We start from the raw sequence: 27,570 nt of genomic DNA, 5'->3' as shown, positions 1-27,570 counted from the left end.
CGTGAATTGTTTCTTGACATATCATCAGGGTAGCAGTTTGATGCATAATGGAGTTATGTTTAGATTAGTTCAGTTCTAGAAGTGTTCTACACCTTCTGTCAATACGAAAACGAGAGACCTTACTGAATTTTGAATCCCTTTTTCCTTCAGCTCCGCATTACCCGAGGATTATCCCTGGATAGGGATACTTATGGCAACAATCCGAAGAAAGATTGGAACTGTGTTTCCCCTGAAATCGGGGCAGTTAACCGGATCGAGCTTCGTCTCCATCGCTAACGAAGGATCGACAGGAACCATATTGTGAGGGTTGCTTTTCTACCCTTCGACGCCCCGTACGGATCTTTATCCCCAACCGGTCCATTGGACTGGGGATTTAGCTTGCCGACGAAACACGCAAGGAATGTAGCCCTCGACTGCTCATATGAACCTGTCATCTCCTGGTCACGCCGGCTATGCTACACAGAACACGTTCAGAATGATCTTGGCCTCGAAAGTGCCGATGTTTAGCCTGCAGATCGACAAGCTTCGTTGCCGTTATGGGATGGGGTGGCGTGGCTCCCCCATGAACACTCGCTAACACCCTCGATCTTCATCTGATGACATCGACTGTGGGGTTCCCAGCAATGATCAACTTCGCTTGCGTTGAATGCCAGACACTTGGCACGGGAACAGTGGCCCCTGCAAGGCACCATGTCTAGACAGATCGCGGGGCCTCCGCCGCTGCCTCGGAGGGTATGGATGGTTTTAACTAGCCCAGTCTTAATCACAATCTCATGACCAACTGGGCATGTGGCTCCTGCCGGCATATATACCATCCCCATTCCCTAGCCTGGCCCGACACGTTGCATGCCCCTCAACGGCTGCAGAACTAACGCGAACCGCGGAGCAATATGGCGCCTTTGTCGCTGAAATGGGTGCTCCTGTGCGTCTTGCCAGGGACGTTGGCGTCCCCCGCATCTCATGGCGTCCATAATCCGCGCGCTTCAGATGCGGAGGCCTTTTCGCCGCCCTACTACCCAACCCCCCATGGAGGGTGGATTGCAGATTGGGCGGAGGCCTACGAGAAGGCCGCCCGTCTGGTCCGGAACATGACCCTGGCGGAAAAAGTGAACCTCACCACAGGCACAGGCATGTACATGGGGCCTTGCGCCGGCCAGACGGGTAGTGTGCCGCGTCTCGGTGTTCCCCAGCTTTGTATGCATGATGGACCGCTCGGCGTTCGCAACACCGACCACAACACAGCGTTTCCTCCCGGAATCACTGTCGGGGCCACCTTCGACAAGGACTTGATGCGCAGTCGCGGCGTTGGGCTAGGAGAGGAAGGCCGAGGGAAAGGGGTGAATGTGCTCCTGGGCCCGGCTGTTGGGCCCATCGGCCGCAAGCCTCGCGGAGGACGCAACTGGGAGACTTTCGGGGCCGACCCCAGTCTCCAGGCCATTGCCGGCAGACTGACAGTCGAGGGAATGCAGAGCACAGGGTTGATAGCCTGCATAAAACACTTCATCGCCAACGAACAGGAGATGCACCGCATGAGCAGCGTTGTTACGAAGGGATATTCCTCCAATGTTGATGACCGCACCCTGCATGAGCTTTATCTGTGGCCCTTTGCTGAGGGTGTCCGCGGCGGTGTAGGCTCTCTTATGGCTTCCTACAACGACGTATGTTCGCTCGTTCCCTCTAAACCTCAGGACACTGCAATGTAATTGCTAATATCTTACAGGTGAACAATTCTGCGGCCAGCGCCAACAGCAAACTGCTAAACGACCTCCTGAAGGATGAGTTGGGCTTCCAAGGGTTTGTGATGTCGGATTGGTTTGGTCATTATACTGGCGTGGCCTCGACCCTCGCTGGTCTCGATGTGAGCATGCCAGGTGATGGTGCTATCCCTCTCTTCGGGGATAGCTACTGGGGCCCGGAGCTCTCTCGCTCCGTCTTGAATGGCACAGTACTGGTTGACCGTCTTAATGATATGGTAAGATAAGACGATTTATCATTGTTGTCTGCCCACCCTGACAAGTATTAGGTCACCCGCATTCTTGCCGCTTGGTACAAGATGGGCCAAGATGAAAGCTACCCTCTGCCGAACTTTTCAGGGAACACAGAGAACGCAGAAGGCCCTCTTTATCCTGGGGCTCTGTTCTCTCCCTCAGGAGTGGTGAACAGGTTCGTCAATGTGCAAGACCACCACAATATAACTGCACGCGCGGTCGCCCGTGATGCTATCACGCTGCTTAAGAATGAGGGCAATATCCTCCCTCTGCGCCGCAATGACTCTCTCAAGGTCTTCGGCACTGACGCAGGCACTAATCCTGACGGCATCAATTCGTGCAGCGACAAGGGTTGCAACAAAGGGGTTTTGACAATGGGCTGGGGAAGTGGCTCCTCAAAGTTGCCCTACCTGATCCCTCCACAAGAAGCTATCGCCAACATCTCATCCCACGCTGAATTCCACATCACAGACAGCTTCCCGTCAGATGTCTCCGCCGGTCCCAACGACATCGCAATTGTATTTATCAACGCCGACTCGGGAGAGAACTATATTACGGTCGAAGGCAACCCGGGTGACCGCACTAACGCGGGATTGTACGCCTGGCATAACGGCGACGACCTGGTAAAGGCAGCGGCGGAAAAGTTCAGACAGGTGGTAGTCGTCTTCCACACTGTCGGTCCAGTCTTGATGGAGGAATGGATCGACCTAGAGCCAGTCAAAGCCGTGCTCGTGGCGCACCCACCAGGCCAGGAGGCCGGATGGTCGCTGACCGACGTCCTCTTCGGCGACTACAGCCCCAGTGGCCATCTCCCGTACACCATCCCGCGCAGCGAATCTGACTATCCGGACAGCGTTAGCCTCATTCAGCAGCCCTTTGGTCGGATCCAGGACACCTACACCGAAGGCCTGTACATTGACTATCGGCATTTCCTCAAGGCAGGCATCACGCCGCGCTTCCCCTTTGGCTATGGTTTGTCGTACACGACGTTCAACTTCTCCCACGCTAGTATCTCTCCCAAAACACCCTTGGACACAGCTTACCCGGCGCAACGGCGCCCCAAGGGCTCCACCCCGGAGTACTCTACTGCCATTCCCCCAGCCGCCGAAGCCGCCTGGCCAGAGAACTTTAACCGCATCTGGCGCTATATCTATCCCTACCTGGACAACCCTGAAGGTGCTCGGGCAAACAGCTCTCAAAAGTACCCCTACCCCGACGGTTACAGCACGACGCAGAAGCCTGGCCCACGTGCTGGTGGTGGAGAAGGCGGAAACCCGGCCCTCTTCGATGTCGCGTACTCCGTGCAAGTCCGTGTGACAAACACTGGCTCTCGGAAGGGACGTGCCGTTGCGCAGCTGTATGTCGAGCTTCCGGATAGCTTGGGCTTGGACACGCCATCGAGGCAGCTGCGGCAGTTCGAGAAGACGCAGATCCTGGCTCCTGGCGAGAGCCAGGTGCTGACGATGGATATCACCCGCAAGGATCTCAGCGTGTGGGATGTTGTGACGCAGGACTGGAAAGCGCCAGTGCATGGCGAGGGCGTGAAGATGTGGATTGGCGAGAGTGTCGCCGATATGCATGTGCTTTGCACTGTTGGCAAGGGCTGTGCTACTCTGTAATAAGCTAATGTGATAAATATGTTGTCTATATGTATTGGAATATCTTCCTTCTGATAGTTAAGAGTTAAAGGCTAGTATTCAAAGTGCAGCAGCGGACTCTCCCTCTAAGGGTGTCCGCGGAGGTGTAGGCTCTCTTATGTAGAGACGACGGGAGAAACACAAGGTGAGATAACGAAGGGGGGTTACATCGGTCGACGGTGGGAGTCACAAATGGCGTACTTTGGTAGTTCTGCAACACAGCACTTGCAGCAGCCCATCTTCATGTCATCGGTTGTTGTGGCGTGCAAGACAAACAGACGTTTGATGTGAAGTATATCCGAGGGCAGGGACATAACAGTATAAGCTGACTCAGCTGCATTACCTCGGGCCGATATGCAGCTCCGAGCAATTGCATAATTGCATCACCCCAACATCTTCCATCTTCACCTTCTCTGCGACTCACCTCCAGCTGGGGTGGCTAAGGCCTATTTTTTTAACCCTTGTTACTGTATAGCCAGCTCATAACCGTCAAGATGCAGGGCTTCAGTGAGTATCCGTCCTCCTGCACCCATCATGCCATGTGCTAACGTTCGCAGACATGGGACGGTACGCTATTCCCTCTTGATCCTCCGGGGCCGCCTCGTTACTAACGCAATGAATCCTATAGATACGTCCCACCAGACCAAGAAGGTCTCACATCCGGCAACAAGCTCGCTGGCAAGCACCCGCTTGGGGCGCGAGCGCGACACCTCCACACGACCGGCGCCCTTATCGTCCGTTTCGAGATGCCCTTCGCCGTCTGGTGCACCACCTGCAAACCACACGAAACACTCATCGGGCAGGGAGTGCGGTTCAACGCGGAGAAGAAGAAGATTGGCAATTACTACTCCACTCCGGTTTACAGCTTTCGCATGCGTCATCCTCCCTGCGGCGGGTGGATTGAAATTAGGACAGATCCACAGAATACTGCTTATATTGTCACGGAGGGTGGGCGCAAGCGAGACACTGGCGAAGAGAAAGAACTAGGCGTGGGCGAGATTGCGATTAAGCTTCCCGGGGAGGCGACAGACACGAAAGATGCGTTTGCACGGCTGGAAGGAAAGGTGGAGGATAAGAAGCGAACCGAAACGGAACAGAGCCGCATACTGGAATTAAAGAAACGCCAGGAACGTGACTGGGAGGACCCATATGAAAAGTCGCGCCTTCTGCGACGCACGTTCCGCGCTGAGCGAAAGGTCCTGGAGAGTGCTGAGGCCCAGCGCGAGGCGTTGAAGGATAAAATGAGTCTGGGGATTGACCTTCTGGATGAGGTAGAAGAGGATAGATTACGCGCAGGCATGGTGGATTTTGGGCCCGCTGTTGATACTCCTGCTACGCGTACGCGTCCTATGTTCGAGGCTAAGGCTTCCACTTCGTCCACAAAGGGCAATGTCCCCGCAAGCAGGAATCATTCAAAGGGCAAAAACGGAAAGAAACCCAAATCTGCAGATCTCATGGCAGAGAGAAAAGCAACGCTCCGCAGCGAATTGGCTGGGAACACACGAGCAACCGTTGATCCGTTCCTAAACCATGAAGGTGATATTTGGCGACCAGGCGTCAAGAGGCGGAAAACAGGCCCCAACAAAGTAGCTAATACAAAGGATCATGCTCATGGAGCTAGCGATGGCGCTCCCGCAGTTGCAGAACAAACGGCAAACCGGAATAAAAGTGCCCCAGCAACGCCTATTCTCGTTGACTATGCCTCAGATTCTGGCTAAACCTGTTGAAGTTGCTGGATACATTTCATTTTCGGCGTTTAGGGCTATATGATACCCAGGGCATCTTGTTTCCGACATACCTTACTGTACATTGTTTCGTTGTCATTGCAAAGAATGTATATATGCTGTTAGCCAAAGAAATCGTGCTTCGTATTAACACGGTAAATACCTTCCTGCTACTCACATATGGTGGAAGACTAAACGATTTATCGTCATGTCGAGACATGTCGACCGTCTTTTCTTGGACAATGCCACTGGTAAGAAACCTTTAATGTTCTCCAACCGTTGTTTTAGCTCACAGTATGTGACACCTGCACAGGGTGGATTTGGACCGGTTATTTTACAGACATTCCAAACATATACCGAGCTCAAATGGCGGTGGTGTTTCTGGCTTTGCGCTATTCTGATCGCCATATCTACGTTTTTGTCTTTTCTTTTCTACCACCCGCCCTCCTTCAGGAGCCTAGAACAGAAGAAAACGAGATGGGAAGCGCCCAAAGAGCTGGACAGGCTTGGTATGGGAATGTTTGCTTCTGGTATCTTCCTCTTTCTCATGGACTAGCGTGGGGCAACGCATATCCATGGAGAAGCGCCGCCGTTCTCTGTCCACTCCTCATTGGGATTCTACTCCTGATAGCACTAGCAGTATGGGAGCTAAAAGCCGACCTACCCATTCCATTTATACCCACCAGGTTTTTTCGTAATGGCTGCTGGGTTGCCATGATGCTATGCCTGGGGATTGGTGCGATGCAGTACTACGCAATGGCACTGGTCTGGCCCTAGATGATTGTGTCCTTGTGGCCAGAAAGTGCCACAGAAGTCCGGTTAGGCGCAGGACTCATGGCCGTTTTGACGGGGGGAGGTCTCATCTTTGGCCAAATTGTCGGGTCTCTGATCGCGAACTGGGTGAATAAGCGCGTTCTGCTTCTCGCTAGCACCAAAGTTGCGACTACTTTACTCGCCGCTTCGTCTGTTGCGAACGAACAGAGCCTAGGAACTGTTCTTGGTGTTTTGACATCCGGATTCCTCGCGGTTGGTGTGCAGGAAGCTATCGCCGGTGTATTTTGCACTGTATCGTTGAAGAACCAGGCTGACATTGGCGTCGGCGGTGGACTTGCGGCCACTACCGGGCCGGCTTGTCAGCCTTGGGCTTAGTGATCCTCAGAGCAACACACTTGCAGCGAGCTGTGCCTCACCCAGCATGGATCGACACTCTACCCTGGCCGGAGATTCGTGATCGTATCATCAACAGTGAAATGGATTGGGGCCATTTCGATACGTTTAGAGCACTAACCGCGGAAACCATGTCCGTTAACTGGCCATACTCTGATTCCGACGCGGTCCTTGCACCAGCTGATGGATGGCCAACTTCTCGTTCTCAATCACGTGTTTATAACACACGTTGGAAGGGTGAATAACTGGACAGTAGGTAGCGACATTGCTAAACGTTTTCCATTTATGCTTCCCTTCTGTGTGCATAGATGAAGAGGCTCTGAGAAGACTAGTCGGCCATTGTACGGTATCTCATGCCTAAGAAAAGAAATATATACGAGAGGAACCTGCGCTGGAATCAGGGGTATTGTTTGAGAGTGAAATTCAACCGATCCCTTCTTTCAATAGGTGTGACTGCATAGAGCGAGAACATGAAGCCAGTTGCTATCAGCTTCTTTTCGTCGGTCATTGCCAGTGAAGGCGTTGAAGACATGATTGAAAATAGACTTTTATTTTATCATTTTGCCCAAGGAGGCTTAGTGGTCAATTCTCCCGGGTTACCAGGGGGTTGTCGCCCTGCTGGCTGTGGGCCAGCCCAAGGAGCCCGCGTAGGGGCCGTTGGGCCTGTTTCGCGCAAAGCCTCAGGTATTGTAGGGCCTCTGGCAGCTGCCCATGGAGCCGCGGTGCCCGTGATTCCGCCCTGTGCAGCCGGTGATGGAGTAGCCCAAGGAGCTTTAGTTCCAGAGGAGGTAGTATTGTTGCTTCTCGCTTGAGAGGCTGACGATGTATGGAGAGTGGGAGGTGGTGGGATCACATTGGGATCCCGGTCCCAGCTGAAAAGAGATCCAAACGGGAAATGTTGAACCACGGGGAATTTCGACAGGACTTCAGCATTGTACATCTTAATCATTCCCTGCTTTGCATTAGCCTTGAGGAATATTGCTGGATGGGAAGCTCAGTGTTGACCTTATTAATCTTGCCCCATCCAGTTTTGATACCGGAGATGTCGTATAACATAGGACTATGCTCCCAAAATGGGCCTCGTTTGACGTCGTAAATAAAGCCGACGGCAGAGAAATACATATTGACTTTTCTCTCCCTGTCCACTATGTTCGCTTTGGCAACTCCTGTCGGTTCGGGGACTTCAGGTAGAGAGCCTTCCTCAGGAGTAAGATCGGATTCGGCTATAGCTGGTGAAAGCTGTGCAGATCCAAATATATAGGGAATGAAAGAATGGTCGTCCAAGCCCCACACGCCATGGGAGCCCGCAGGCTCGAGTGTGTAAGTCTTGATGATTGTGCGGATCAGCTCGAGGTATCTAGATGCAGTGTTAGCAGTGGGCTACTTTCATATGGGGGTGGTGGAAAACACGAACGGTTCTATCACCCCCAAAACTATCGCTCTTTCCTCCACCCCGGGACTATTTTTGGGAAAGCCGTTCAATTTCCAGATTCCTGCCAGGAATGCTAGGAAGCTCAGCTCATGTCCTGTACCGTAGTCTAACCGCTGGGCACTCCCCCAGCTTCCCAAAAAGTACGCCTTCAACTCGGCCTCCGCCGTCGGGTGATTCCGATCAGAGGAAGGAGTCTGAAGAAGCTCCGGCGATAGACATTCCTCCAACAGGGCCGATGCGCGGCTTTCCACAATGTGGTACCATTTGCGAAAACTTATATTCCCAAATCTCCGTGGGCCCGTATCTGGCGGAGCTTCTGAAAGGATCGCTTCAAGCTTGGACAATAGCTGTTGTAGCTGTCGAACCGGGGCTGAGTATTCGACGGCATCGGAGTTCAAAGGATAGGTCTGGACGCGTCCGTCGGGGAGTTTCGACGGAATCATAGATCGGTTAAGCTGTAGGAGAAACGTCATAATATCCACGTATGCTTTTGAACACAGGAATTCCGATACATCTTCGCCTTCATTGATTCTCTTGGACGGCTCGATGAAGTTGTGCCCCTCGGAGGGGTTAAAAGTAGGGAGAATGCGGACAGCGGGGGTGTTCATGGCGGTTGTAAGGAAGCTGAGATAGCTGTATGTGCGGATATTCCCCAGTGGGGTACAGATGGAATGATATCGGTGTTGTTTTATGCAAGAGGTTGTTGGAGGGATGTTGAAAGAGCAGGTGACTTGCTTGATCTATCGATAATGACGCCGATGATCACGGGAACGTCCCCACTCACCTTTGGGTCTTAATCTCGCCCAGCAACTACTGCCAGTCTGTTCCCAAAAAAGACGCCGGGGTTGAAAGGGGAAAACAGTCAGTCAGCTCACTGCCTCATCTGTTTGTCAATTGCACTTGAAGCTCCTCCTCTCGTCGAAGTGCGTGGCCCAGCCATGAGCTCGCGATCCAAGGCCAGGTCACGCCCGAGACGCATCGCTACGACGGACGATTCTCTCCACCACCTGAACACCATCAACAACAACAGTAAAGCTGTCCGACATTCTCTCCCTGCTCCATCTCGCAGAGCAATCGCGGTATCTGTCGATCAGCCACGAAGTGATGATGTATTCAGCCATGGAGAGGTCCCCGAAAATGAACCGCGCACGCCTCGACGATCTGTGCGCTTCCAGAAAACGTCTCCCCCCAGATCCACACCAACAAGACGATCGTTGCGACTCCAAAACGACGTGACATCGAAAGGATATGAACTAGATGTGAGCAGACACTCTTCAGAGGAAGGATCAGGGTTGGAATCTGAGCAGGACGAGCCCGTTTCCCAAGACAAGGTTGTCGAGAATGTCGAGGACGACGATGGTCACGTCCACGAGGGGCTTGAGAATTTCTCTCAGGTAAATTTTTATGATGAGAATGACAGTGTTCCCTCTATGCTGTCAGAAACTGGACAATTGCACACTCCGAGGATCATCACCGAGCTACGGTTATCACAAAAGGATGTCCATGAATCAGTCCGCCCCGATGGCGACGGGAATAACAGTGCAGGCCTCAGCACCCCTGGCTTACGGTCCCGCACACCCCAACAAGATACTCGCCCTGCTTCCTCTCATGCCATAGAATCCCCGAATTTTCAGGTGAATAATGCGGAGCCGACTGCAACCTTTATCGCTGGTACGCCTGTGGCGGGTTCTGAGGAAAATACCGTCTCAAACAGCAAGCCTCCAGTGCAGTCCCCCAAAAAAGTTCGTTTCCCCGATATCACAGCGGAAAACCACGAGCATGGGATCCAAATGTCAAACACGGATCAGGCAAGTTCTGCACACTCCAGGAAGCGTGCAGTTGATACAGAAGACGGAGAATTCGTCGCAAGATCCAATAGTGAGAACCGTTCAGAAAGCTCTTCATCTGATTCCGAGTTTTCTCAGCCCTCGCTGGAGAGGGACAGATCGCCTTCCATCTCCGGGAAAAAACGCCGCACTAGCGATAACAGGCCTCAGAGCACAAACTCCGATGGAGATCTCGGTACCCAGGAAGTACAGTCTAATGTCTCCGCATCGTTTACAGATACACATCATGAAGACGAGCCAGAGAATGGACCTATAGATGATTTCTGGTTTACAAAAGCCGCCAAACTCGGTGGACAACAGCAAACGTGGCATAATTTGATGTCCAATATACGCGCAATGGGAGCGGCTACGCCGTCCCACACGAGTAGTTGCTTCAAAAATATCAAAGCGCAAATATCACAATTACATTCCTTGTACCAGGAAATTCTCAATAATCTCAATGTCTTTTCCCGAATCCCAAACAGGGTGGCGCGTCAATGTATTGCAACATTGGAAAACATCAAGGGACAAGGAGATATTCTGTTTTCCCGAGTCCGGGACCGGGCCACTGCGACGCAAAAGGGTTCGCTTGAGGACACAAGGCTCTTGACTGAGTTCGAAGGACGTGTCATAGCGCGAATGGTGAAACTCAATCTACTGCCTTGCTTCCAGATCTACTATCAGAGCCCAGGACAATTGTCTAGCCATTTTGCGGAAATTATCAACGTCCTTGTACACTTCGTTGCAGGAGTATCCTGTCTGACGCGCGACTACCACGTCTGGTGTAAGAATCGGAGTAAAATTATGCTTCGCCCTCTCAAGCAGCTACTCAGAGCCTTAAACATGGGGTATCTGTTTCCGATGAGCCTGAAACAACATCACTATAATGGTTCCAAAAATTATGATAAGAGTTGGACAAAAAGTGAATCTCAGGCGCTGATGACCGGGCTTAGGAAATATAAAGGTGATTATGAGGTTCTTGGTCAAAAATGGAACTGTGCGTTGCTGACGTATTCCCATCAGGGCCAGAACGGTACCGGCGCATCATAAACATGTATGGAGACCAATTGATAGGACGAACTCCCGATGAGCTACGTGCTGAAGCAAGACGGATCTACGATCGACTGCTGCCAGACATTGAGGCAAACTCCGATATGCCAGACGTGCTTGAACTGTACGATTTCTTGTTGAGCGTGCCGACCGACTGATTTTATTTTGTAGCTTTCCTATTTTCATATACCCCCCTTTGTTTCGAGCGTTATTTATATTTGTCGCAGATCCAACGATCAACGGGTGAGCACTCTCCGCATCTTACGCATAGGCATAAAAGATCATGGCCAATTCCGTCACAACTGAGGGCTGGCGTCTGCACAACATCCCACGTAAATACAATTGACTCTGCTTCTTTTTGTATGGCAAAGAGTCCTTCAGAATCGCTCTGCTTATATAGACATGGGTTGTGGCATATCAGGAGTAGCGGCGTAGGAGATTCTGCCGGCCGGCAAAAAGAACAGTGCAACAAGCGCGCCTCCCCTGACCTGAGGGTAATGATGCGTACCTGGACCCGGAGACGTCCATCCGGCACCTTGCCAGCCGGACATACCCTTCAATTCAGCCCCCGGCGTGAGCTGAACAACGCAGTTAATTTCTCCGTACGGGTGCTGATGATACTGTCCCGAGTATTCCTCAACACTGTCCATGTACACGCTGGTAATGCTGAAATACCGTGACTCCTCGCAGGGGGACATGATTCTGCTCCGTCGGTATTTCCGCCCATCAAGCTCGTCCACAGCTACCCAGTCTTCGTTGTTTTCGATGCCCTGGCGGACAAGAGCGCAGAAGGTCTCGTAGTATCTGTTACCGGGGCCGTAATCCGTGTTCAGTCGGTTTTCGAGTTCTCTCCCTGGCGTACTAACGAAGCAAGGTCAATTGGGCTCAGTGAAATCAACTGAAGGACACTTTGTCTCACAGGTTCTCTACTTCAGCAAAGAATTCGCAAGCGGTCTCAAGGAGCCGAAGCTTGTTAGGATGTTGAGAAGCTTCTGCACTGGATATCGGCATATTGACTGAGCAGGTGACTTAGCTGTTCCCTCCAACAGTGCATTAGGGTCGGTTCTCTTTTAATACATACAACGGATAGTAACTGGGAATAGTCTAAGGAGCTAAAAATGCGGGGTACGTCATGCGTTGAGGATAACAAAACACGGATACGGATACGTACATAGTTCGGTCCGTATTAGTATTCAAACTCGCCTTCCGGCATTCCAAGAGCCAATAATCTACTGTCTTATGGTAATCTCGCTTAAAGAGACCCCGCCCAAGAGAAATCCCAGATACTAGAATAATCATCTAGCTGGAACCAGGGTCCAAAAGCTGGTACTTCATCCGGGATTAGCTCCGACCTGTGATGGGCTGTACCACTGTCAGACATTGGGAAGTTTTGCGGGACAGGATCATGATTGACCAGTTCACTTGTTACAGGCATTGGTTGCGCCAGTGACGGTCTAGACTCAAGACAATTAGTCTCGTGAATAGCAGAGCAGGTAGAGATATTTTGTGTCCCTCGTGTAACCTGGCTTGCCTCTTCATCTCGAGCAATGTCATGAGAATTTCTGTCGAGGACGAAGGTATGGTCATGATTATCAGAGTGTAATTGGAACAAGCGTGGAATATAAGCACTACGAAAGTGCAATGTCCGCTGCTCAACATGGTTCCAATGATCTTCTGCTGCCCTTGACAGCTTCTTTAAAATGAGCTGATACCGCCTGGCCTGCGGACTGTCTACTGTAAAATACTGGAGTATGTCTTCCGCTTGGCGTAGAGTCCTTGCAATGGGCCTTTGAAGATCTAATTGACCGAAGTATGCGGAATTCAAAACAAGAACAGACACAAATGTCCAGGCTCTGCGCATATATTAGTTCTATACTCGGAAGGTCCAAAAGAATAAGAAACACTTACACAACGAATGGCATGTTCTTGAACAGCATACTGGCGTCAAGCAATTCATGAAGCAATTGGACCGTGTAAGTAGCTGAATCGATACACGTCCTAGCACCAGATGCTATTTCAGAGGAGATATTACCATCCACCTGGTTACTGAGCCCCTGGGTAGATTGAGAGGGCGCCGTAGACGACTTCGCTCGCAAGGTCGTAATCAGAAAAGGTCTTGTCAAAAGCATCATTGCGAAATAGTACGAGCAAGCAACGTGAGCGTTCCGAAGATTTACTTCTTGTGTTCTTCTGAAGCCATGTAGGGTGTCACTCGCAGCAGGCATCCTGAGGGATTGGGGCAGGTTGATGCTTTTGACTTGCAGCTCGCATGTAAGAGACTGCAGGATCCCCAGAGATACAGTTTTCTTGGTATACACTTTGTTAACAGCACGTTCTATAACTAAGAACGCCCGCAGAGATTCACACATGGACAGACTTCTATCGAACTCATCATCAAAGCCATCTTGTGCAGAGTGCTCATAGTCGACAATGTTGAGGTCAGAATTAGATGTTGAAGAGCTACGACCCATCATTGCAGAGAAGAATAAGTCGTGGTAGTGCAATGTCTTCCAAACTTGGGCGCTGTAAAGGAGTATCAGTCCTATTAGACCATGAGACATCTATTTACGGCACTCACCGTCTATGCCGCTCTTCCCTGTCATAGACTGAATTGGTGTCATCCTGATGATATCCGAGGGACTTTGCCGCACTAATAGCAATCCCCAAGTTCAAAGAGGCACCATTTCTCCATGAGCAACCAAGCATGTATATGCTGATCAACGTAAACGCTTGAATAGTTTCGATCGTAGGGTCATTTGTAAGCTCAAGCAAGGCCAACTGTCGTCCGTGCTGGTAGAAGGACTGCGCACGAAGTTTGTCGATGAGGCTTGCACTACGGATCTGCGCAGCGCATGCAATCACAAGATAAAGAACTGCAATTGACCCGCTTTTGAGAGTATCCTGACTCGTCCAGGAGACTAATAACGTCTCAACGTGACGTCTGTCGAAAAGGTCAATTATGCCACACGTCTGGCCAGTAGTTAGTAAACAGAATATTTTCTAGAGCCAACGAACTCACAGAAACAAAGAAGACATCAATCAAGTTCTTCAACTCATCAATGTTTCGGGTTGTGTAGGGATCTAGACTTCCATCCTGAATTGGCGGCAACTCTTCAACAACTGAAAGGTTCGAAACATCGGCCGCGTACCCTGTCTCATTTTCAATCAACTGTTGAATATTCTGGAGGAAAGCCAGGGCCGCGCAGTTTCCTAGATACACTATCAGGTAGCGGTTAATTCCAGCCGTCCCAACCCATACCAGGTTTAAAGGCTACACACCGATCCGCCCTTTATTGTCGTAAAGCACCTGGGACAATCCCGGCACTGCCACTTCCGGCTCCTTAACAGTTCCATTCGCTCCATATACATTCGTAGGACGGCCATTAGGCTCTGTCGGATAAGAGGGTGGTGAAGCGGATGTGTTCGGCTCTATCCTTTGCGCATCCCGAGAGTCAATACGGTTCCGGCGATTTCGACGGCGACCATAAGACCTCTCATGGGTAGAATACACGCAGCTACTAGTCTGGTTTCTCCTCACACATTTTCGACACGGCATTAAACCATCGCACTTCTGTTTGGTCTTTTGACAATGTAGACATGCTTTGCTGATACGCTTGCGGAACCTCTCATCAACCTTCGGCCGCGGCATGTTGGATAAAATGAGGGGCAGAAAGTCTCATAGGCTAGAACACCGTGGATGCTATTAGACAGGCGTGGTCGTAGAATCTGACAAGATGCAGCAGGTTGATAGAGAACCCCGCTTGTCATTGAGTCCAACACATCATCCTGTCAATGTTATGGCCGAACCCTATCAGAATCCCTCGGATACGTACCGGATACGTACCCACATCGGCTCCAGTCACGGCAACCATGCGAGCGCCAGTAACAATGAAACTTGAACATAGTATATGGTATGGAGAGAGGAGTATCCGGACAAGTTTGCGGGCTTCTCTGGTTATTATGCATATATCTAGCTCTATATAATATTGGAACTGTGTATCAGATGTTCTCAGCAATCTCACATTAAAGACTAACTACGCCATGAATCAAGTTGATCTCATGATTATAGGAGCTGGTATGAGGACCGCCTACTCTATCCAAGCCCATTCTAACCTGGTAACGCGATCAGGCCTTCACGGCTTAGCAATGGCCAAAACGTATCTGGAAGTTTCGCCAAATGCCAACATACTTCTTGTAGACCAAGCGCAGTCGGTGGGAGGTACTTGGGCGTCAGAACGACTATACCCTGGCCTCAAGACGAACAACCTCGTGGGTTCGTACGAGTTCAGTGACTTTCCTATGATTCCCGAAAAATATGGGTTGAAGTCTGGCCAGCACATACCGGGGACAGTTGTTCATCAATATTTCCATGACTTCGCGGAACACTTCGACCTTTACCCTCGCCTCCTACTCCGTACAAAGGTCATCTCGGCCAAACTTATGGAATATGGACACTGGGTGGTATGTATTCAGACTGAGTCAGTATCCGCTTCAGAACACCCCAAGACACGCAGTCTCGTGGCAAGCAAGCTCGTCATGGCAACAGGCCTTACCTCAAACCCCCATCTCCCAACCCTGCAAGGGCAAGGTAATTATCAAGGCCTCATATTGCATTCAAAGGATCTGGGATCTCGAGTGAGTCACCTCGCATCATCTACAAGCACGGTCGTCGTAGGAGGAAACAAGTCTGCTTGGGATGCGTGTTACAATGCTGCGAAGTCTGGTGCCCAGGTTGACATGGTCATCCGACCCACTGGGGGAGGACCTAGCTATGTCTGGCCTGCTTCCTTTAGGCTTTTCGGCTTTAAAACATCTCTTGCTCGTCTCTCTTCGACGCGGCTGTTCACTTGTTTCGACCCGTATCTTTACAAGGATACTGGGTCACTTGCTCCTTTTCGACGTTTTCTTCATCAGACTCGCATCGGCCAGGCTATCATGTGGGCCTTTTGGAGAGGTCTAGACACATTTGTTAAAAGGCTGAATCAATACGATAGCGATCCGCAGTTGGCAAAGCTTAAGCCCTGGACAACCCCATTTTGGATTGGAAATTCGCTCAGTATACACAACTACGAGGACAGTTGGTTTGATCTGGTGAGGAAAGGTCGTATCCGCGTACACGTTGCGGATATTGCCTTACTTTCACAGTCCAAGGTTCATCTCTCTAATGGGGTGGTCCTAGATGCAGACACCATTATCTGCTGCACAGGGTGGAAGGCTGAATCAGCGGTTAGGCTCGAACGGCACAGCATAGGCGAGGATCTCCTGCTCCGCCCTGAGTCACGTCAATCAACACTAAATATGGATGATGCGGTAGCTGAGTCAATATATCACCAATTACCCTATCTGCAGACTCTTCCGAAGAGAGAGTCAAATGCGCCTCAAGTGGTTAACTATAGGCATTGCGTATCTCGAGAACACCAATCAAATAAGTACGAACTATACCGTTTCATGGTCCCATCGGAGCGCCAGTTTATAGAACACAGGAATCTCGCATTCATTGGGGCCCATTCTTCAATCCATGCCACCATGGTTGCTCAAGTCCAAGCACTTTGGATAACAGCGCTTTTCCGTGGAGATATCAGACACTTAAATGACCCTAATATTCGCTTCGAGAGCATAGAATACGATGCAAAATTTTATAATGTGTATGGAGAGATTCGTCGGCCAACACTGACTGGAGGAGCGGGTAGGAAATATCCTGATCTCGTCTTTGACAGCCTTCCTTACATCGACACGCTTCTGCAGGATCTCCATCTCAGGACCCATAGGAAGCCATCTCTCTTTCGAGAGATATTTGAGCCATATCGGTTAGAGGACTATCGGGATCTTGTTGAAGAATGGAAGGCATGTATATAATTCGCTATCCGAAGCGCAATGCGCATTGACTATATATATCCGGGGCATCTACCTCGCCCACGCCATCGCAAGATTTTGCTGGGCTCGGTGGATGAAGGAATCCACCGGATCATCAAACATTTTCTGGCCAGGTACCTGGTCATCCTGCCCCTCCTCCCAAAAGTATGGCACATCCACCTCACACTGTGTGTACGATGGAGGCATCTCACCTCGATACAAAAAGTCCCGTATGTATTTGACGGCGCATATCGAAGGCGTTGAGATTGACGTATGGCCATAGCCTTTGATTTCTACAACCTGCGAGTTCTCAAATGATTTATACGCAGACAAGGCCGATACGAGGGGGCAAACAGGATCGTAGGATGTTGAGACGATTAGTATAGGATGTGCTGTTTTCACCCTGCGTGGCACATAGTTGTGCGTCCGTGGTATGGCCCATTGTTGTTTCATGTAGAGCATTTTAATCCAATATGCCCCGAACAGGCTCTTATTATAATATGGCACAATTTTATCGAGCAATGCTTGCCGGTTCTGGGGCCAATAGTCCAAGCCGTTGCGGCCATCGTTGAGAGTAAGAATGGCGTTAGACTCGCGGGATATCTGTATAGGAGATCCGTGGTTACACGCTAGGAACATATTGGTCGCGTTTCCTTGTATAAGTGTGTATAAATTGTCCGCTAGGGAGGCCCATTCGGCAGCGGGGCTATACAAGGCATAGAGGATGCCGTTGTACCAGACTGTGGTATTATCGAGTAGGCCATGCATGGAGTTATTGATGTAAACGGGAATGGGTTGCTCTCGCAGCTTATCCATGTACGACAGCACTGTGTCGCGGAGCACCTTTGGAGACGTCGTGAGGGACGCCAGGGCGCAACGCTCAGCACCTGCTTTGATGCATTCATCGAAAAAGCCGTCGAGAACCTTATCTGTATCTTCAAGCGACTCGGCTTCATAGACCCCCTCATACCACTCGTACTGGTCTACCACGCCATCAATGATGATGCGCTTCGACCGATCTGGGAAGAGACCCGCGTATGTTTGGCCTAGGAGGGAACCGTAGCTGAAGCCCCAATAGGCCATGTCCTTCTGGCCGAGTGCATCTAAAATACTGTTCATATCAGCGGCAGTCTGTGGAGTGTTGATATACTGGGCATAGTCCCCCATCGTGTCAGAACATGCCCGGGCAAAGTTCTGGGCCCACGCATAAACCTCCCGACTATCACCAAAGAGACGGTGATATCGGACGCGGGACAATTCGTGTCTGGTGTCGTCATCAGGGTAGCATGAAGCCGCTGGCGTGGAGTTGTGGACTCCACGAGGGTCAAACGAGACTAGATGAAAACCTTCACCGACCAAAGCCTTCAGCTGTTCACCGTAGTCGGACATGAACTGGATGCCACTTATTCCAGGACCGCCAGGATTCACAAGGATATTCCGGGTTGCATTGGCGCCGCGCATGCGAATGAGAGGAATAGTGAAGGCCTCATTTCTGGAGTTTGGGGCATCGAATTGGTCTATGGGGACATCGATACTGCTGCATTCGAGGGACTCGGCCTTGGAATTTCCACACGGCTCCCATCGGATGTGTTCTCCACTGTACTCGAGGAATGTCGGCGATCTTGATGATGAGAATCGGGACCGGTTGTTGATAATAAACATAGACCAGAGGATGATCAGTGGAGCGAGGATCCAGTAATTTCGGCGTAAAGGATGCCTTGGCCGCTTGGCCACGGTGTCTCCCAGCAATAACTTGTCGTCCATGCTGCTGACTGTAGTGAAGCAGTTATACGGTGTATATGATGTGAGTATTCTTGCTGCTTGGCCGATGGAGATTCTTCCAGAGAGCTGGTGTCTCGTCTACTCCGCCTGGGGTGGATGGATCTGGACCAGTAGGAGAACCATGGGACGGATGTTTTGAGACGCGAACCGGGTAACCCACGGGACCGGGACGGATTCAGGGGCAAGTTGTTCTTATTTATGGATTGAGCTCGAGACAGGTCATAGAGAGATATGAGGCATCGAATGGAGAGGTTATATACTTGCTGTCTTGCTCCATAGGTGGTGTGGTCCAGTGACATTTCTTAGTCATCCGTACTTCCCCTCTTGGGCTTCAACTTCTTTCTGCGACCTCAACCTCAATCCAACTCCATCTTCTTCATCTTCTTCCCTTCGTCCCCTTGCGTTTCGTTCTCCTGTACAGTCCTCCTCTCCGATCAGCTTCTTGTACCGTGGCTTTGGTCCCTTCGCCCTAATCCCTGCTTTTCTTTACTTTTTCTTCCTTCTTGGCGTTTGTTTACCTGTGACCGGCTCCGGTCCTGACGCCACCAAACAAACCACCATAATAAAAAGGAGCCCATCGCAATCGCAACCGAGTCAATTCTGCTTGACCGTTGAGCTGCATCATTCCAACAGATTGCTGGCAAACCCGTACGTCTTTCATTCGAGATCTACTCTTTGCCTTCCGCCGTTCCAATCCGGTGGGCCTCGGAATACCACGAAAAGGAGAAGCGTCTCCATCCCCCCGTGGTAGTTTCTCTTCCCTCCACCACCTCCCCCAAACCCTCTGATTTGCGCTTTTTACTTCCCCTTTCCCACCGTGCTTCCACCTCAAGCATCTTTGGGTATCGGTTGGGCGCCCTCCCACTTCCTCCTTCTTGCTTTGGCCCAACCGACACTAACGTGGTCCTCATCCATTCGCTAGAAATTGTCCGCTGAGACCTTCTCCCTACCTCGCGACTCCGTTTATTTCCCGGTCACAACACGCCTCCTCCTTCACCCACGCGCAATGGCTTCAATTGAAGAACCCGTCCCCGCTCCGGCCCCGGTTGAAGGCGACGCGGAAAACCAGCCTCCCGCTACCCCGGTAGATTCCACCCTCTTGTCCGGCAGCGAGGAACCGGTGACCAGCCCGGACGCTTCTAAGGACAAGGAAAACACGCAGTCGTCTCCGGAGAAGAAGACAGCGACCTCGTCCGCAACCGCAAAGCGTCCAGTCTCATCCACCACTACGAAGCGGCCAAGCTCAATCTCCGCCGCTTCCAAGCCTACCTCTACCGCACGCTCCTCTACCAATGGAAGCACCCTGGGCAAACCTCCTACGCGCCCGACCACCACTACGACGGCCCGTAAGCCCCTGAGTACCTCAACCACGGCCTCACACCGCTCGCGGGCTTCCGTCAGCAGCTCCGCGGACGAGAAGGCGCGGTCTGTGGCCAGCTCTGGGGATGAGAGGCGCGGAATTTCTGGTACGGTCAAGCGGATGTCCATGGTCGGGACTGCCTCCACTCGTGCCCCTGCGAAGTCGACAACCTCCACGCTGGATCGGCGCTCGAGTATTGCCGGCTCTACAACCGCAGAGAAGAGGAGCTCTCTCATGTCCCGCTCAAACACAGTTACGGCGAGACCCTCGACTTCTCGGACCCCAGCTTCCTCAACGACCACGGCGCGCAGCAGCACAACCACCACTAGACCCACCACCACTACAACTCGGCCGACGACCACCACCACCGCCTCTAAGAGACTGAGCACGGTCGCCAAGAAGCCTGAGGAATCGGCGGAGAAATTGCAATCGCTCCAAACAAAACTCTCCGAGAGTGAGGCAACGGTGGCTTCCCTGAAGGCTGAGTTGGAGGGGGTGAATGAAAAATTAGCCCAGTTGTCAGTGTCCCCTGAAGGAGACAACGCCAAAGACCCCGAAGAACTGAACACGCTTCGGGAACAGCATACGGCGGAGGTAACCCGGATGGCAACGGAGCATGAAGAACAGCTCAAGACCTTGCGCGCTCAGTTGGAAGAAGCTGAGACCCAGCGGAAGGAGCTCGAAGAGAAATCTCGCAAAGACCTGGAGGAGGCAACCAAGTCTGCAGAATCGGCAGGTGACGAGCAAACTATTGCAGCCCTCGAAGAACTGAAATCCCACAAGACCCAGTTAGAATCCATGGAGCATTTGTTGGCCGAACAGAAATCCGCAGCTGCCAAGTATGAAGACGAAATAGCGTCCTTGAAGGCCGATCTCGAAACGCAAAAGGGCGGCTTGGAAGAGGCCAAGAAGGCTCTGCAGGAGGAGAATGCCTTGGCTGTGGACAGCCTGCAGCGCGAGCTCAAGGGTCGTGACCAAGTGATCGAGGAGGTGAAGATGGAGATGCAGAAGCTCCATCAGGCCAAGGAGGAAGAGGTCCGTGTTGCGGAAGAAACTTCCCGACAGTCGGTAGCCGCCTTGGAGGAGAAGGTTGCGTCGTTGGAAGCTAAACTGGCGGAGGCTGCATCCGCATCCACGAATAGCGACGAGACCACCGCTGCCCTCGCAGAGAAGGGGAAGGAGGTGGAAGAACTCAACCAATCCATTGAGAAGCTGCAGGCGGAGCTCCAAGAGGCCCGGGACTCCGCGTCTAAGGATTTGGATGCAAAGCTGAAGGAAGTAGAGGCAAGGCATGCCGATGCAGTTGCCAAATTGAAGGCCGAACATGACGAAGCCATCGCCTCTGCGGCCGCAACCCATGCGCAGGAACTAAGCGTCGCGAAGGACGCCGCAGAATCTGCCGGATCTACTCACACCCAGCAACTAATGGAGCTGAAGGAGGCCCTAGAGGCCGCCGAGGCTGCAGCGAAGAAGAGCCGGGAGGACGCGATCGCTGAGTTGAATGCCGCTCATGAAATGAAATTGCATTCTCTCCAGCAAAAGCTTGACGCTTCTGAGCAATCTCTCGGTGAAACTAGACAAGCTCTGGAGCAAGGCGCAAGCTCAGCCCAAGAGGTCGCTATCCAGGAGATTGAGCAACTCAAGGAAAAGGTCGGCGCCTTGGAGTCCCAACTGGGGACCGGACAGAGCGAGATTCAGGCTCTGCAAGAAGCGATCAAGAGCAAACAACGGGAAGCAGAAGCTTTACAGCAGAGTTTGATTGCTTTCGAGAACAAGACCAAGGCGAAGGATGCCGAACAGGAGAACCTGTTGAAGGATCTGGAAGCGAAGGCGACCGTTGCGGAGAGCGCCCTCCAGCAGCACCAGCAGGAGGCTGCGTCTGTTACTGAACAACACAACCATGCTTTGGAGGCCCTGAAGACTGAGCACGCTTATGCGCTGCAGAAGGCGGTTTCCGACGCGTCTGGCTCGCACAATCAGGCGCTCAGCGAGCTCCAGTCCAAGTATGACGAACTGCTCTCGGCCAACCGCGAACTTGAGTCAGCTCATGCCCAGAAAGTCCAGTCACTTGAGGCTGAGCTCAACTCCGTCCTGGAAAAGCATGCTGCTGAGATTTCTGCTCAGACTGAACTCCGTGAGCGGACAATTTCTGGGCTGCAGAAAGAGTGGGACGAGACGAAGGCAAAGCTGGAGGCTGAGCTTGAGCAAGCGCGCACCTCCCAGGCTACAGAGAACGACGCAGAGCACAGCAAGGCCATTGAAGAGCTTCTGAATGCTCATGAAGCGAAGCTGTCCAACGTCCGCGATGAGCTTGAATCGGCTAATAAATCAAAGATCGACGAGCTCCAGAAAGCTCACGAGGCTACGCTTGCGGAGGCAAACGAAAAATTGGCGCAGGCTCATGCCGCTGCTCAGGACACCTCTGCCGTCGATGAGTTGCAGGCAACTATTGCTGAATTACAACAGAAGCTTGTCGAGGCCGAGAAGGCTGCTGCCGAGTCCCGGTCTTCCACCGAAACTCATGTCGCTAACCTCTCTAAGGCTGAATCGGAAAAGAAGGATCTAGAGCACAAACTCAGCGAAGCCATCAGCCACGCCCAAGAACTGGAGAAATCCATGGGTGCGGCCGAGGGCTCCAAGTCCGAACTGGAAGCCGTCATGAAGCAGCTTACCGCATCGCAAGAAGATCTTGCGCAACTGAAGTCCAAGTACGAGGGTGTCAACGGCGACCTCGAGGAATTGAGGACTCAGAACAAAGCCATGGATGAAAAGCTGGCACAGGGAGAGAAGGATCTGAACGACCAAATCGACAAGAACATGTCTCTTCTTAACCAGCTCGGGGAGGTGGATTCGGCCATCTCGGCCAGCCGCAAGCGGGTCCGCGAGCTTGAAGCCGAGCTAGCCGCGCTGAAGGCAGAGAAGGATTCGAAGTCCGTTGGCCTGGAAGGTAGCCGGTGGGCGACAGAGGAGGAGAGGAATGCTGAAGAGGCTGGTGCTGTCGCAGGGGAAGGTGAGGATCTTGGTTCATCTATTGAGGGAACGGTGGGACCTCCCCGTCTAATGTCTTCAGGACTTCCTGATTTTCATCCTTTCACCTGACAATGAATTGGTCCGTTCCCTCAGGAGATATTGTTGCTGACTTGTTTTCCTCCTAGATGGCCAGCATCCAGGAACAGCTTAAGCACATCCGCACGGCTAACGATGACTGGTACGATGAACATCGACGGTGAGTGACGCTTCGACGGGTCTATTTGGGACCATCCGCTGATGGACGGATTACAGACTAATTGGCGAGCTTGCCCAACTCTCGCAACGAGCGACGCCCGATGCACGGAGCCTCACATCCACGCCGCAGCCGGAGCGGTCAAGTGACGGTCTGGGTGAGAATCGTGCCAGTGACTAATCATAATCATCTTGATGAATGAAACGAGGTGGATGCGTGGTGGAAGGGTTGTCTTGGATGACCCATTCCGGTCTTTCCTTTGTACCGTTCTTGTGGTTGGATTCCCATTCTATTATTTTGATATATTGGTTAGGCTGTATGTAATATCTTCAGAGTTCAGGATACCCCTGTTCAGCTTCTCTTGTGACGAGAATTGTGATGGATACTGAGCCATGCACGATTGTCATTGTGGCCGTGGCGCCGCCCTGGAGATCCCATTGGACTACGAATTCAGAATTGAATAGTTGTTTAAATACTGGAAAGTTTGCCTGTCATATCAGGGTTGGTCTTATGTGAATCTATTGATTTCCGATTACATTTGCAGTCTTGTGCGGTGTGTGCGCGTGATCGGTCGTGGACTGAGACATGTTTCAATCATTCTTCACCAACACCCGATGTGTCTCCACCAGTTTTGGAAGCTCTTCCATCGCTGGACCCATCGCGATTCTCTCGCACTCCGACGACCATCTTGCGAACTTGACTGTTCCCGCCATTGCCGCGCTGCTGCCCGCTGAGTTTCTGCGTATATCGCTGGAGTAAGGATCCGAGGTGGCGGTGAGATGGGCGGCGGCGCAGCGTGCGGCGCATGTGCATGTGCATTCTGCGGACTGAACTCTGAGCTAGTTGTATGGTCTTCACCAGGGGACAAAAGTATGAAGGAAGATTGACCAGATCCCCCAGCCCTGTCGCAGGGGTAAGCTCCATCCACCGTAGAGCACACCATAGTCTCCATGATAGGAGGATCCGTCTCTTCCGGCACATGTCCACCCTCTCCAGTCTTCTCAACATCCACGAAATGATAGTACCGGCGTCCGTACCATGGACTGCGATCTTGGTAGTGCCCATGACGGTAGGAGTCGTTATACTCGGGATGGCCGGCCGTGAAGGCCCGACAGAACGCCGCGTAGGAATCCGTCAGCGCCTCGTCATCGGAGTCTGTGCATGAAGGAGTGTAGTAGGAATCAGCATCCGTGCCTCGCTGGGTCAAGTCTGCAGTTCGGTCCTTTCGACTGGCCGCCAGATGCCGCACGGACAGCCGCTGCGACACCCATGAAGAGATGTCATCGATGGTACGCCGGCGGCGGAGATCACCTGCGCCTCCTCGCCGTCTCGCTCTGCGGTCTGGTGCGCATTGGAGGTGGATGTCCCGTCTCCTGAGACTAGGTCTGCTTCTGCAGGGGGAATCGCTGGTCGTGGAGGTGGTCAGGGTCGACGCGATGGAGTCGTCGTCGTTAATGATCTTGACGGTGGGCATGCTTCTCACTATGTATGTGGTAGATGCAAGACGGGGGGAGTGTGGGAGGGGTGATGGGGGTGGAGAGAGGTAGGTGCGCATATATAGTTCAAAGGGCCGGAGTGAATGGATGCAACGGCATCACCCGGCGGGAGGTGCCCTCGCTCACGCCGATAGAGAACAGCCCGCGCGGCCTGGGCGAATTCAGGCATACATGTCATCCAATAATGCCGGCTTTCTTTTTTGGGCTTCTTTATATGCGGTGGTGCGTGTCTCACCTGTGGTCGATCCAGGTCGCACTAACACATGTGGATGAGGGAATGCGTGCAGCTCGGGTCGTACAGCGTTGACGGCGGATGGGAGTCTGGATGACCGTCAAACGGGCCCAGATGAGGTTGGTGTGACGGTGGATGCATGATGGGAGGGAGGACAGAGGGACGTTGACGGGTGTATGTATAGATTAGGATGGGGAACTGAATAGTACATACATACATACATACAAGGGTTGACAGGGGTATATAGTAGTCTCTCTCTCCCTTACTCCCACAGACGATGTCTCAAGCCACCAAACTATACACGACAGGATCCTAACCAGACACTCCATCCCGGCCAAGTCCCCATCGGCCAACCTCGCGCATCGCTTCGTCGCCCCCCTCGACTAACCGTCCGTCTGCATTGGCCGGATTACCGCTCCCCAGCACCCCGGCGACACAGTCCCAGCCGTTGCGGCCGCCGCCCCAGCGGAGCACCTCGTTCTTGTAGCGTTCGCCAGCGATGCGGTCGACAGAGGCCTCCCCGCTCCGGAAGACGTCCTCCCACAGCTTGTTGGCAATGGCGCGGTCGAAGATGTAGCTGTAGTACGTGGCGCCGTAGCCGTAGAGGTGGCCGAAGAAGCCCTGCCAGGAGGTGGGTGGCCGCGTGTCCGACGGCTCGGGAAGGCTCGAGTGCGCCTGTGACACCTGGTGGTAAATTGCCGTGCTGTCGATCGTGCCGGCCGCCTCGGCCGGGACCGAGTGGTAGGCCTGGTCGACCAGCGCCATGAGGATCTGCGCCTCGTTCTCGACCGCGCCGTAGATCGACCCGTGCGCCGTGCGGTCCTGCTCCATGCTCCGCATCATGCTCTCCGAGAGCGGCTGGTCGGTGTGCCAGTGGCGGGCGTACATCGACAGAACCTCCGGGGCGGTTGCGAAGCGCTCCATCAACACCGACGGCAGCTCCGCGAAGTCGGTGGCGCAGCGCGTTCCCGAAATCGACTGCAGACGGGTCTGTCCCAGGATCGAGTGGAGGGCGTGGCCCATCTCGTGGAACAGTGTGCGCACACTATGCTCGCTCAGTAGCGACGGGCGGCCAGCGCTGGTCGCAGGGGGCTCGGGGAAGTCGCAGACCAAGGCGATTGTCGGCAGTTGGCGGAGGGTCTTGGACTGTGGGTCGACCGCCGTCGCCATGCCGTCGTTGGGATGTGCGGACTCATCCATGGTGGCGCACTCCGCGATCTCCTGGGACGAGATTTGCCGGGAGCATCGGAGGGTGAAATGGGCTGGGTTGGGATGCTTGTTGGGTCGCGAAAAGAGATCGCAATAGATGACGGCGATGTGTCGCTCGGCTTCATCCACCACGTCCAGCCGACGCACGTCGGGATTCCAAGTTTCCCCGGGGGCCGTTTCCTGCGGCACGAAACGGACGCCGTAGAGGCGGTCGAACAGCCGGGACAGCCCCTGCATCACCGTGCCGAGCGAGAAGAACTCGGGCACGATACTCAGCTCGCGGGACCGGCGGGACTGGGAGTACTGCATCACGCGTTGGTGCACGTAATAAGCGTGATCCCAGGCCTGCAGAGGAGAGGCTCCCTTCATCCCCTGTAACTTGGAGAGCTCCTCCTGGACGTACTGCCGGTTGCTCCCCACCAGCGAGGTGAGGAAGTTGGACACCGCTTCCGGGCTCTTGGCCATTTTGTCACTGAGAGTCATATGTCCGAAGCTGCCATATCCTGACAACTGGGCCAGCTCGGCTCGCTTGGCCAGTAGCTGTTCCAATCGCTGGATTTGACGCGAGCTGGAGGTCCTCGTAGCGAGGTAGACGTCCTTACGAACATCTTCGTCGTGAACCGACCGCAGCGCGAGGCGCGGGATGATGCCCATTGTCGGAACCGAGGCGGTTCGATTCCAGCGCTTGATCTGCTGGATCAGAATTGGATCGAGTCCGCGTAGACTGTTCGCCGCGACGACCACATGGGATTTGGCGGGTTCAGCGGCGTTGACAAAGTTGGACCCCAGCTGACTGATCTCGTTCGATAGATTCACAAACCGCTGCCGGTCGTTTGGCGGCATGTGGATGGCCGAGTTGGAGAAATCCTTGATCAGGATCTGGGCGACGATCTTCTCCTCGGCGGACCAGTGCGCCGTGACGTCCGGGTTGGCGGCGGCTTTCTTCAGCTGATCATTGAGGCCAGTAGTGGTGTTAAGGATATTCATGTAGTCGAACATGAGCGCGTATGCCTGTGTCGCGGCCTCCTGGACCTGGGGATCAGGATGAATCACCCTGATGAAATCCGAGAGGTCAATGACGCGACAGAGGAGATCGCTCAGTCGGTCGAGGTCCCGCGCCATATCCCGGTATTCCTCCAAGGTCGAGGCAGCCAAGACCTTATGGACGATAGCCTGACATTTGTGCAGGGTGACATTGGCGAACGTGCGAAAGCCTTCGGGGCTGGTCAGATATTGGTTTTGGACTAATCCGGTCGGCTTGGTGTGTAGACCAGTCCGCTGTGAAAACTCCTTCCAAAATGAGGGCGAGTCGAATACTCGGCGCAGCGAGTCGTCATCGGCGGACTTCTTCTGGGTGGTATGCGCGGAGGGGGTGTATTCGAAGGGCGTCGACTGCGGCGACGGCGAGGTAGCTGTCTTGAGGGATCGACGGGCGACATGCAGACGCTGCAGACAGGCACGACAAGTCCAGGGCCGCGTACGCAGCGGGACTAACAGGGGGGGACCCATGGGAGAGGAGAAGCCAGAGAGGACATGAAGTATGGAATGTACAGAGAGAGAGAAAGAAGATGGAGGTGAATGACGAACCCGA

The 27,570-nt window shown here is 52.9% G+C and overlaps 12 protein-coding genes across 12 annotated transcripts; 6 read left to right on the top strand and 6 right to left on the bottom strand.

Moving 5' to 3' along the window:
- Window positions 1-229: 229 nt before the first annotated feature.
- BDV59DRAFT_172099 (beta-glucosidase) lies at window positions 230-3,677 on the top strand. Its single transcript, XM_073688664.1, has 3 exons — window positions 230-1,658; window positions 1,721-1,972; window positions 2,024-3,677. The coding sequence occupies exons 1-3, from the start codon at window positions 891-893 to the stop codon at window positions 3,605-3,607; spliced, it is 2,604 nt and encodes an 867-aa protein (XP_073550877.1). The 5' UTR covers window positions 230-890; the 3' UTR covers window positions 3,608-3,677.
- Window positions 3,678-4,119: 442 nt separating this feature from the next.
- Window positions 4,120-5,343, top strand: BDV59DRAFT_199323 (Saf4/Yju2 family protein; the record flags this gene model as incomplete). The annotated part of the gene is made up of 3 exons (XM_073693339.1): window positions 4,120-4,132; window positions 4,183-4,192; window positions 4,254-5,343. The coding sequence occupies 3 exons, from the start codon at window positions 4,120-4,122 to the stop codon at window positions 5,341-5,343; spliced, it is 1,113 nt and encodes a 370-aa protein (XP_073550876.1).
- A 1,604-nt stretch (window positions 5,344-6,947) lies between these two features.
- Window positions 6,948-8,662, bottom strand: BDV59DRAFT_128238 (Phosphotyrosyl phosphate activator protein-domain-containing protein). Its single transcript, XM_073686929.1, has 3 exons — window positions 7,931-8,662; window positions 7,522-7,873; window positions 6,948-7,468 (listed from the first exon to the last, which is right to left on the bottom strand). Exons 1-3 carry the CDS (start codon window positions 8,554-8,556, stop codon window positions 7,073-7,075), a joined length of 1,374 nt encoding a protein of 457 aa, XP_073550875.1. The 5' UTR covers window positions 8,557-8,662; the 3' UTR covers window positions 6,948-7,072.
- Window positions 8,663-8,754: 92 nt separating this feature from the next.
- BDV59DRAFT_128217 (uncharacterized protein) lies at window positions 8,755-11,084 on the top strand. The gene is made up of 2 exons (XM_073686928.1): window positions 8,755-10,738; window positions 10,798-11,084. The coding sequence occupies exons 1-2, from the start codon at window positions 8,887-8,889 to the stop codon at window positions 10,980-10,982; spliced, it is 2,037 nt and encodes a 678-aa protein (XP_073550874.1). The 5' UTR covers window positions 8,755-8,886; the 3' UTR covers window positions 10,983-11,084.
- A 132-nt stretch (window positions 11,085-11,216) lies between these two features.
- Window positions 11,217-11,835, bottom strand: BDV59DRAFT_199320 (DUF4863 family protein; the record flags this gene model as incomplete). The annotated part of the gene is made up of 2 exons (XM_073693338.1): window positions 11,217-11,685; window positions 11,744-11,835. 2 exons carry the CDS (start codon window positions 11,833-11,835, stop codon window positions 11,217-11,219), a joined length of 561 nt encoding a protein of 186 aa, XP_073550873.1.
- Window positions 11,836-12,728: 893 nt separating this feature from the next.
- Window positions 12,729-14,473, bottom strand: BDV59DRAFT_191355 (uncharacterized protein; the record flags this gene model as incomplete). The annotated part of the gene is made up of 4 exons (XM_073691891.1): window positions 12,729-13,347; window positions 13,403-13,626; window positions 13,844-13,974; window positions 14,104-14,473. 4 exons carry the CDS (start codon window positions 14,471-14,473, stop codon window positions 12,729-12,731), a joined length of 1,344 nt encoding a protein of 447 aa, XP_073550872.1.
- Window positions 14,474-14,970: 497 nt separating this feature from the next.
- On the top strand, window positions 14,971-16,680 carry BDV59DRAFT_210772 (uncharacterized protein; the record flags this gene model as incomplete). The annotated part of the gene is made up of 1 exon (XM_073695663.1): window positions 14,971-16,680. One exon carries the CDS (start codon window positions 14,971-14,973, stop codon window positions 16,678-16,680), a length of 1,710 nt encoding a protein of 569 aa, XP_073550871.1.
- On the bottom strand, window positions 16,664-18,745 carry BDV59DRAFT_172095 (alpha/beta hydrolase). Its single transcript, XM_073688663.1, has one exon. It carries the CDS (start codon window positions 18,439-18,441, stop codon window positions 16,729-16,731), a length of 1,713 nt encoding a protein of 570 aa, XP_073550870.1. The 5' UTR covers window positions 18,442-18,745; the 3' UTR covers window positions 16,664-16,728.
- Window positions 18,746-19,465: 720 nt separating this feature from the next.
- On the top strand, window positions 19,466-23,222 carry BDV59DRAFT_199317 (M protein repeat protein; the record flags this gene model as incomplete). The annotated part of the gene is made up of 3 exons (XM_073693337.1): window positions 19,466-22,861; window positions 22,975-23,045; window positions 23,102-23,222. The coding sequence occupies 3 exons, from the start codon at window positions 19,466-19,468 to the stop codon at window positions 23,220-23,222; spliced, it is 3,588 nt and encodes a 1,195-aa protein (XP_073550869.1).
- A 421-nt stretch (window positions 23,223-23,643) lies between these two features.
- Window positions 23,644-24,516, bottom strand: BDV59DRAFT_199316 (uncharacterized protein; the record flags this gene model as incomplete). The annotated part of the gene is made up of 1 exon (XM_073693336.1): window positions 23,644-24,516. The coding sequence occupies one exon, from the start codon at window positions 24,514-24,516 to the stop codon at window positions 23,644-23,646; it is 873 nt and encodes a 290-aa protein (XP_073550868.1).
- Window positions 24,517-24,591: 75 nt separating this feature from the next.
- BDV59DRAFT_172082 (uncharacterized protein) lies at window positions 24,592-24,881 on the top strand. The gene is made up of 2 exons (XM_073688662.1): window positions 24,592-24,760; window positions 24,826-24,881. Exons 1-2 carry the CDS (start codon window positions 24,626-24,628, stop codon window positions 24,865-24,867), a joined length of 177 nt encoding a protein of 58 aa, XP_073550867.1. The 5' UTR covers window positions 24,592-24,625; the 3' UTR covers window positions 24,868-24,881.
- BDV59DRAFT_172081 (mitochondrial intermediate peptidase) lies at window positions 24,882-27,526 on the bottom strand. The gene has a single exon (XM_073688661.1). The coding sequence runs from the start codon at window positions 27,486-27,488 to the stop codon at window positions 25,083-25,085; it is 2,406 nt and encodes an 801-aa protein (XP_073550866.1). The 5' UTR covers window positions 27,489-27,526; the 3' UTR covers window positions 24,882-25,082.
- Between the last annotated feature and the right edge of the window lie 44 nt (window positions 27,527-27,570).

This window comes from Aspergillus ambiguus (assembly GCF_047715705.1).
Source record: "Aspergillus ambiguus strain CBS 117.58 unplaced genomic scaffold BDV59scaffold_5, whole genome shotgun sequence".
NCBI classification, from domain to species: domain Eukaryota; kingdom Fungi; phylum Ascomycota; class Eurotiomycetes; order Eurotiales; family Aspergillaceae; genus Aspergillus; species Aspergillus ambiguus.
This window is presented reverse-complemented; position numbering and strand designations above follow the sequence as displayed.

Bases quoted from the DNA above. Each gene is read 5' to 3' on its own strand.
- BDV59DRAFT_172099 (XM_073688664.1), top strand. From the start codon at position 891: ATGGCGCCTTTGTCGCTGAAATGGGTGCTCCTGTGCGTCTTGCCAGGG. The intron at 1,659-1,720 runs GTATGTTCGCTC...AATATCTTACAG, and splicing joins TTATGGCTTCCTACAACGAC to GTGAACAATTCTGCGGCCAG. The intron at 1,973-2,023 runs GTAAGATAAGAC...GACAAGTATTAG, and splicing joins TTGACCGTCTTAATGATATG to GTCACCCGCATTCTTGCCGC.
- BDV59DRAFT_128238 (XM_073686929.1), bottom strand. From the start codon at position 8,556: ATGAACACCCCCGCTGTCCGCATTCTCCCTACTTTTAACCCCTCCGAG. The intron at 7,874-7,930 runs GTTCGTGTTTTC...CACTGCATCTAG, and splicing joins GTTTTGGGGGTGATAGAACC to ATACCTCGAGCTGATCCGCA. The intron at 7,469-7,521 runs GTCAACACTGAG...AATGCAAAGCAG, and splicing joins GATGGGGCAAGATTAATAAG to GGAATGATTAAGATGTACAA.
- BDV59DRAFT_128217 (XM_073686928.1), top strand. From the start codon at position 8,887: ATGAGCTCGCGATCCAAGGCCAGGTCACGCCCGAGACGCATCGCTACG. The intron at 10,739-10,797 runs GTGATTATGAGG...TATTCCCATCAG, and splicing joins CGGGCTTAGGAAATATAAAG to GGCCAGAACGGTACCGGCGC.
- BDV59DRAFT_172095 (XM_073688663.1), bottom strand. From the start codon at position 18,441: ATGGACGACAAGTTATTGCTGGGAGACACCGTGGCCAAGCGGCCAAGG.
- BDV59DRAFT_172082 (XM_073688662.1), top strand. From the start codon at position 24,626: ATGCAACGGCATCACCCGGCGGGAGGTGCCCTCGCTCACGCCGATAGA. The intron at 24,761-24,825 runs GTGCGTGTCTCA...GAATGCGTGCAG, and splicing joins GGGCTTCTTTATATGCGGTG to CTCGGGTCGTACAGCGTTGA.
- BDV59DRAFT_172081 (XM_073688661.1), bottom strand. From the start codon at position 27,488: ATGGGTCCCCCCCTGTTAGTCCCGCTGCGTACGCGGCCCTGGACTTGT.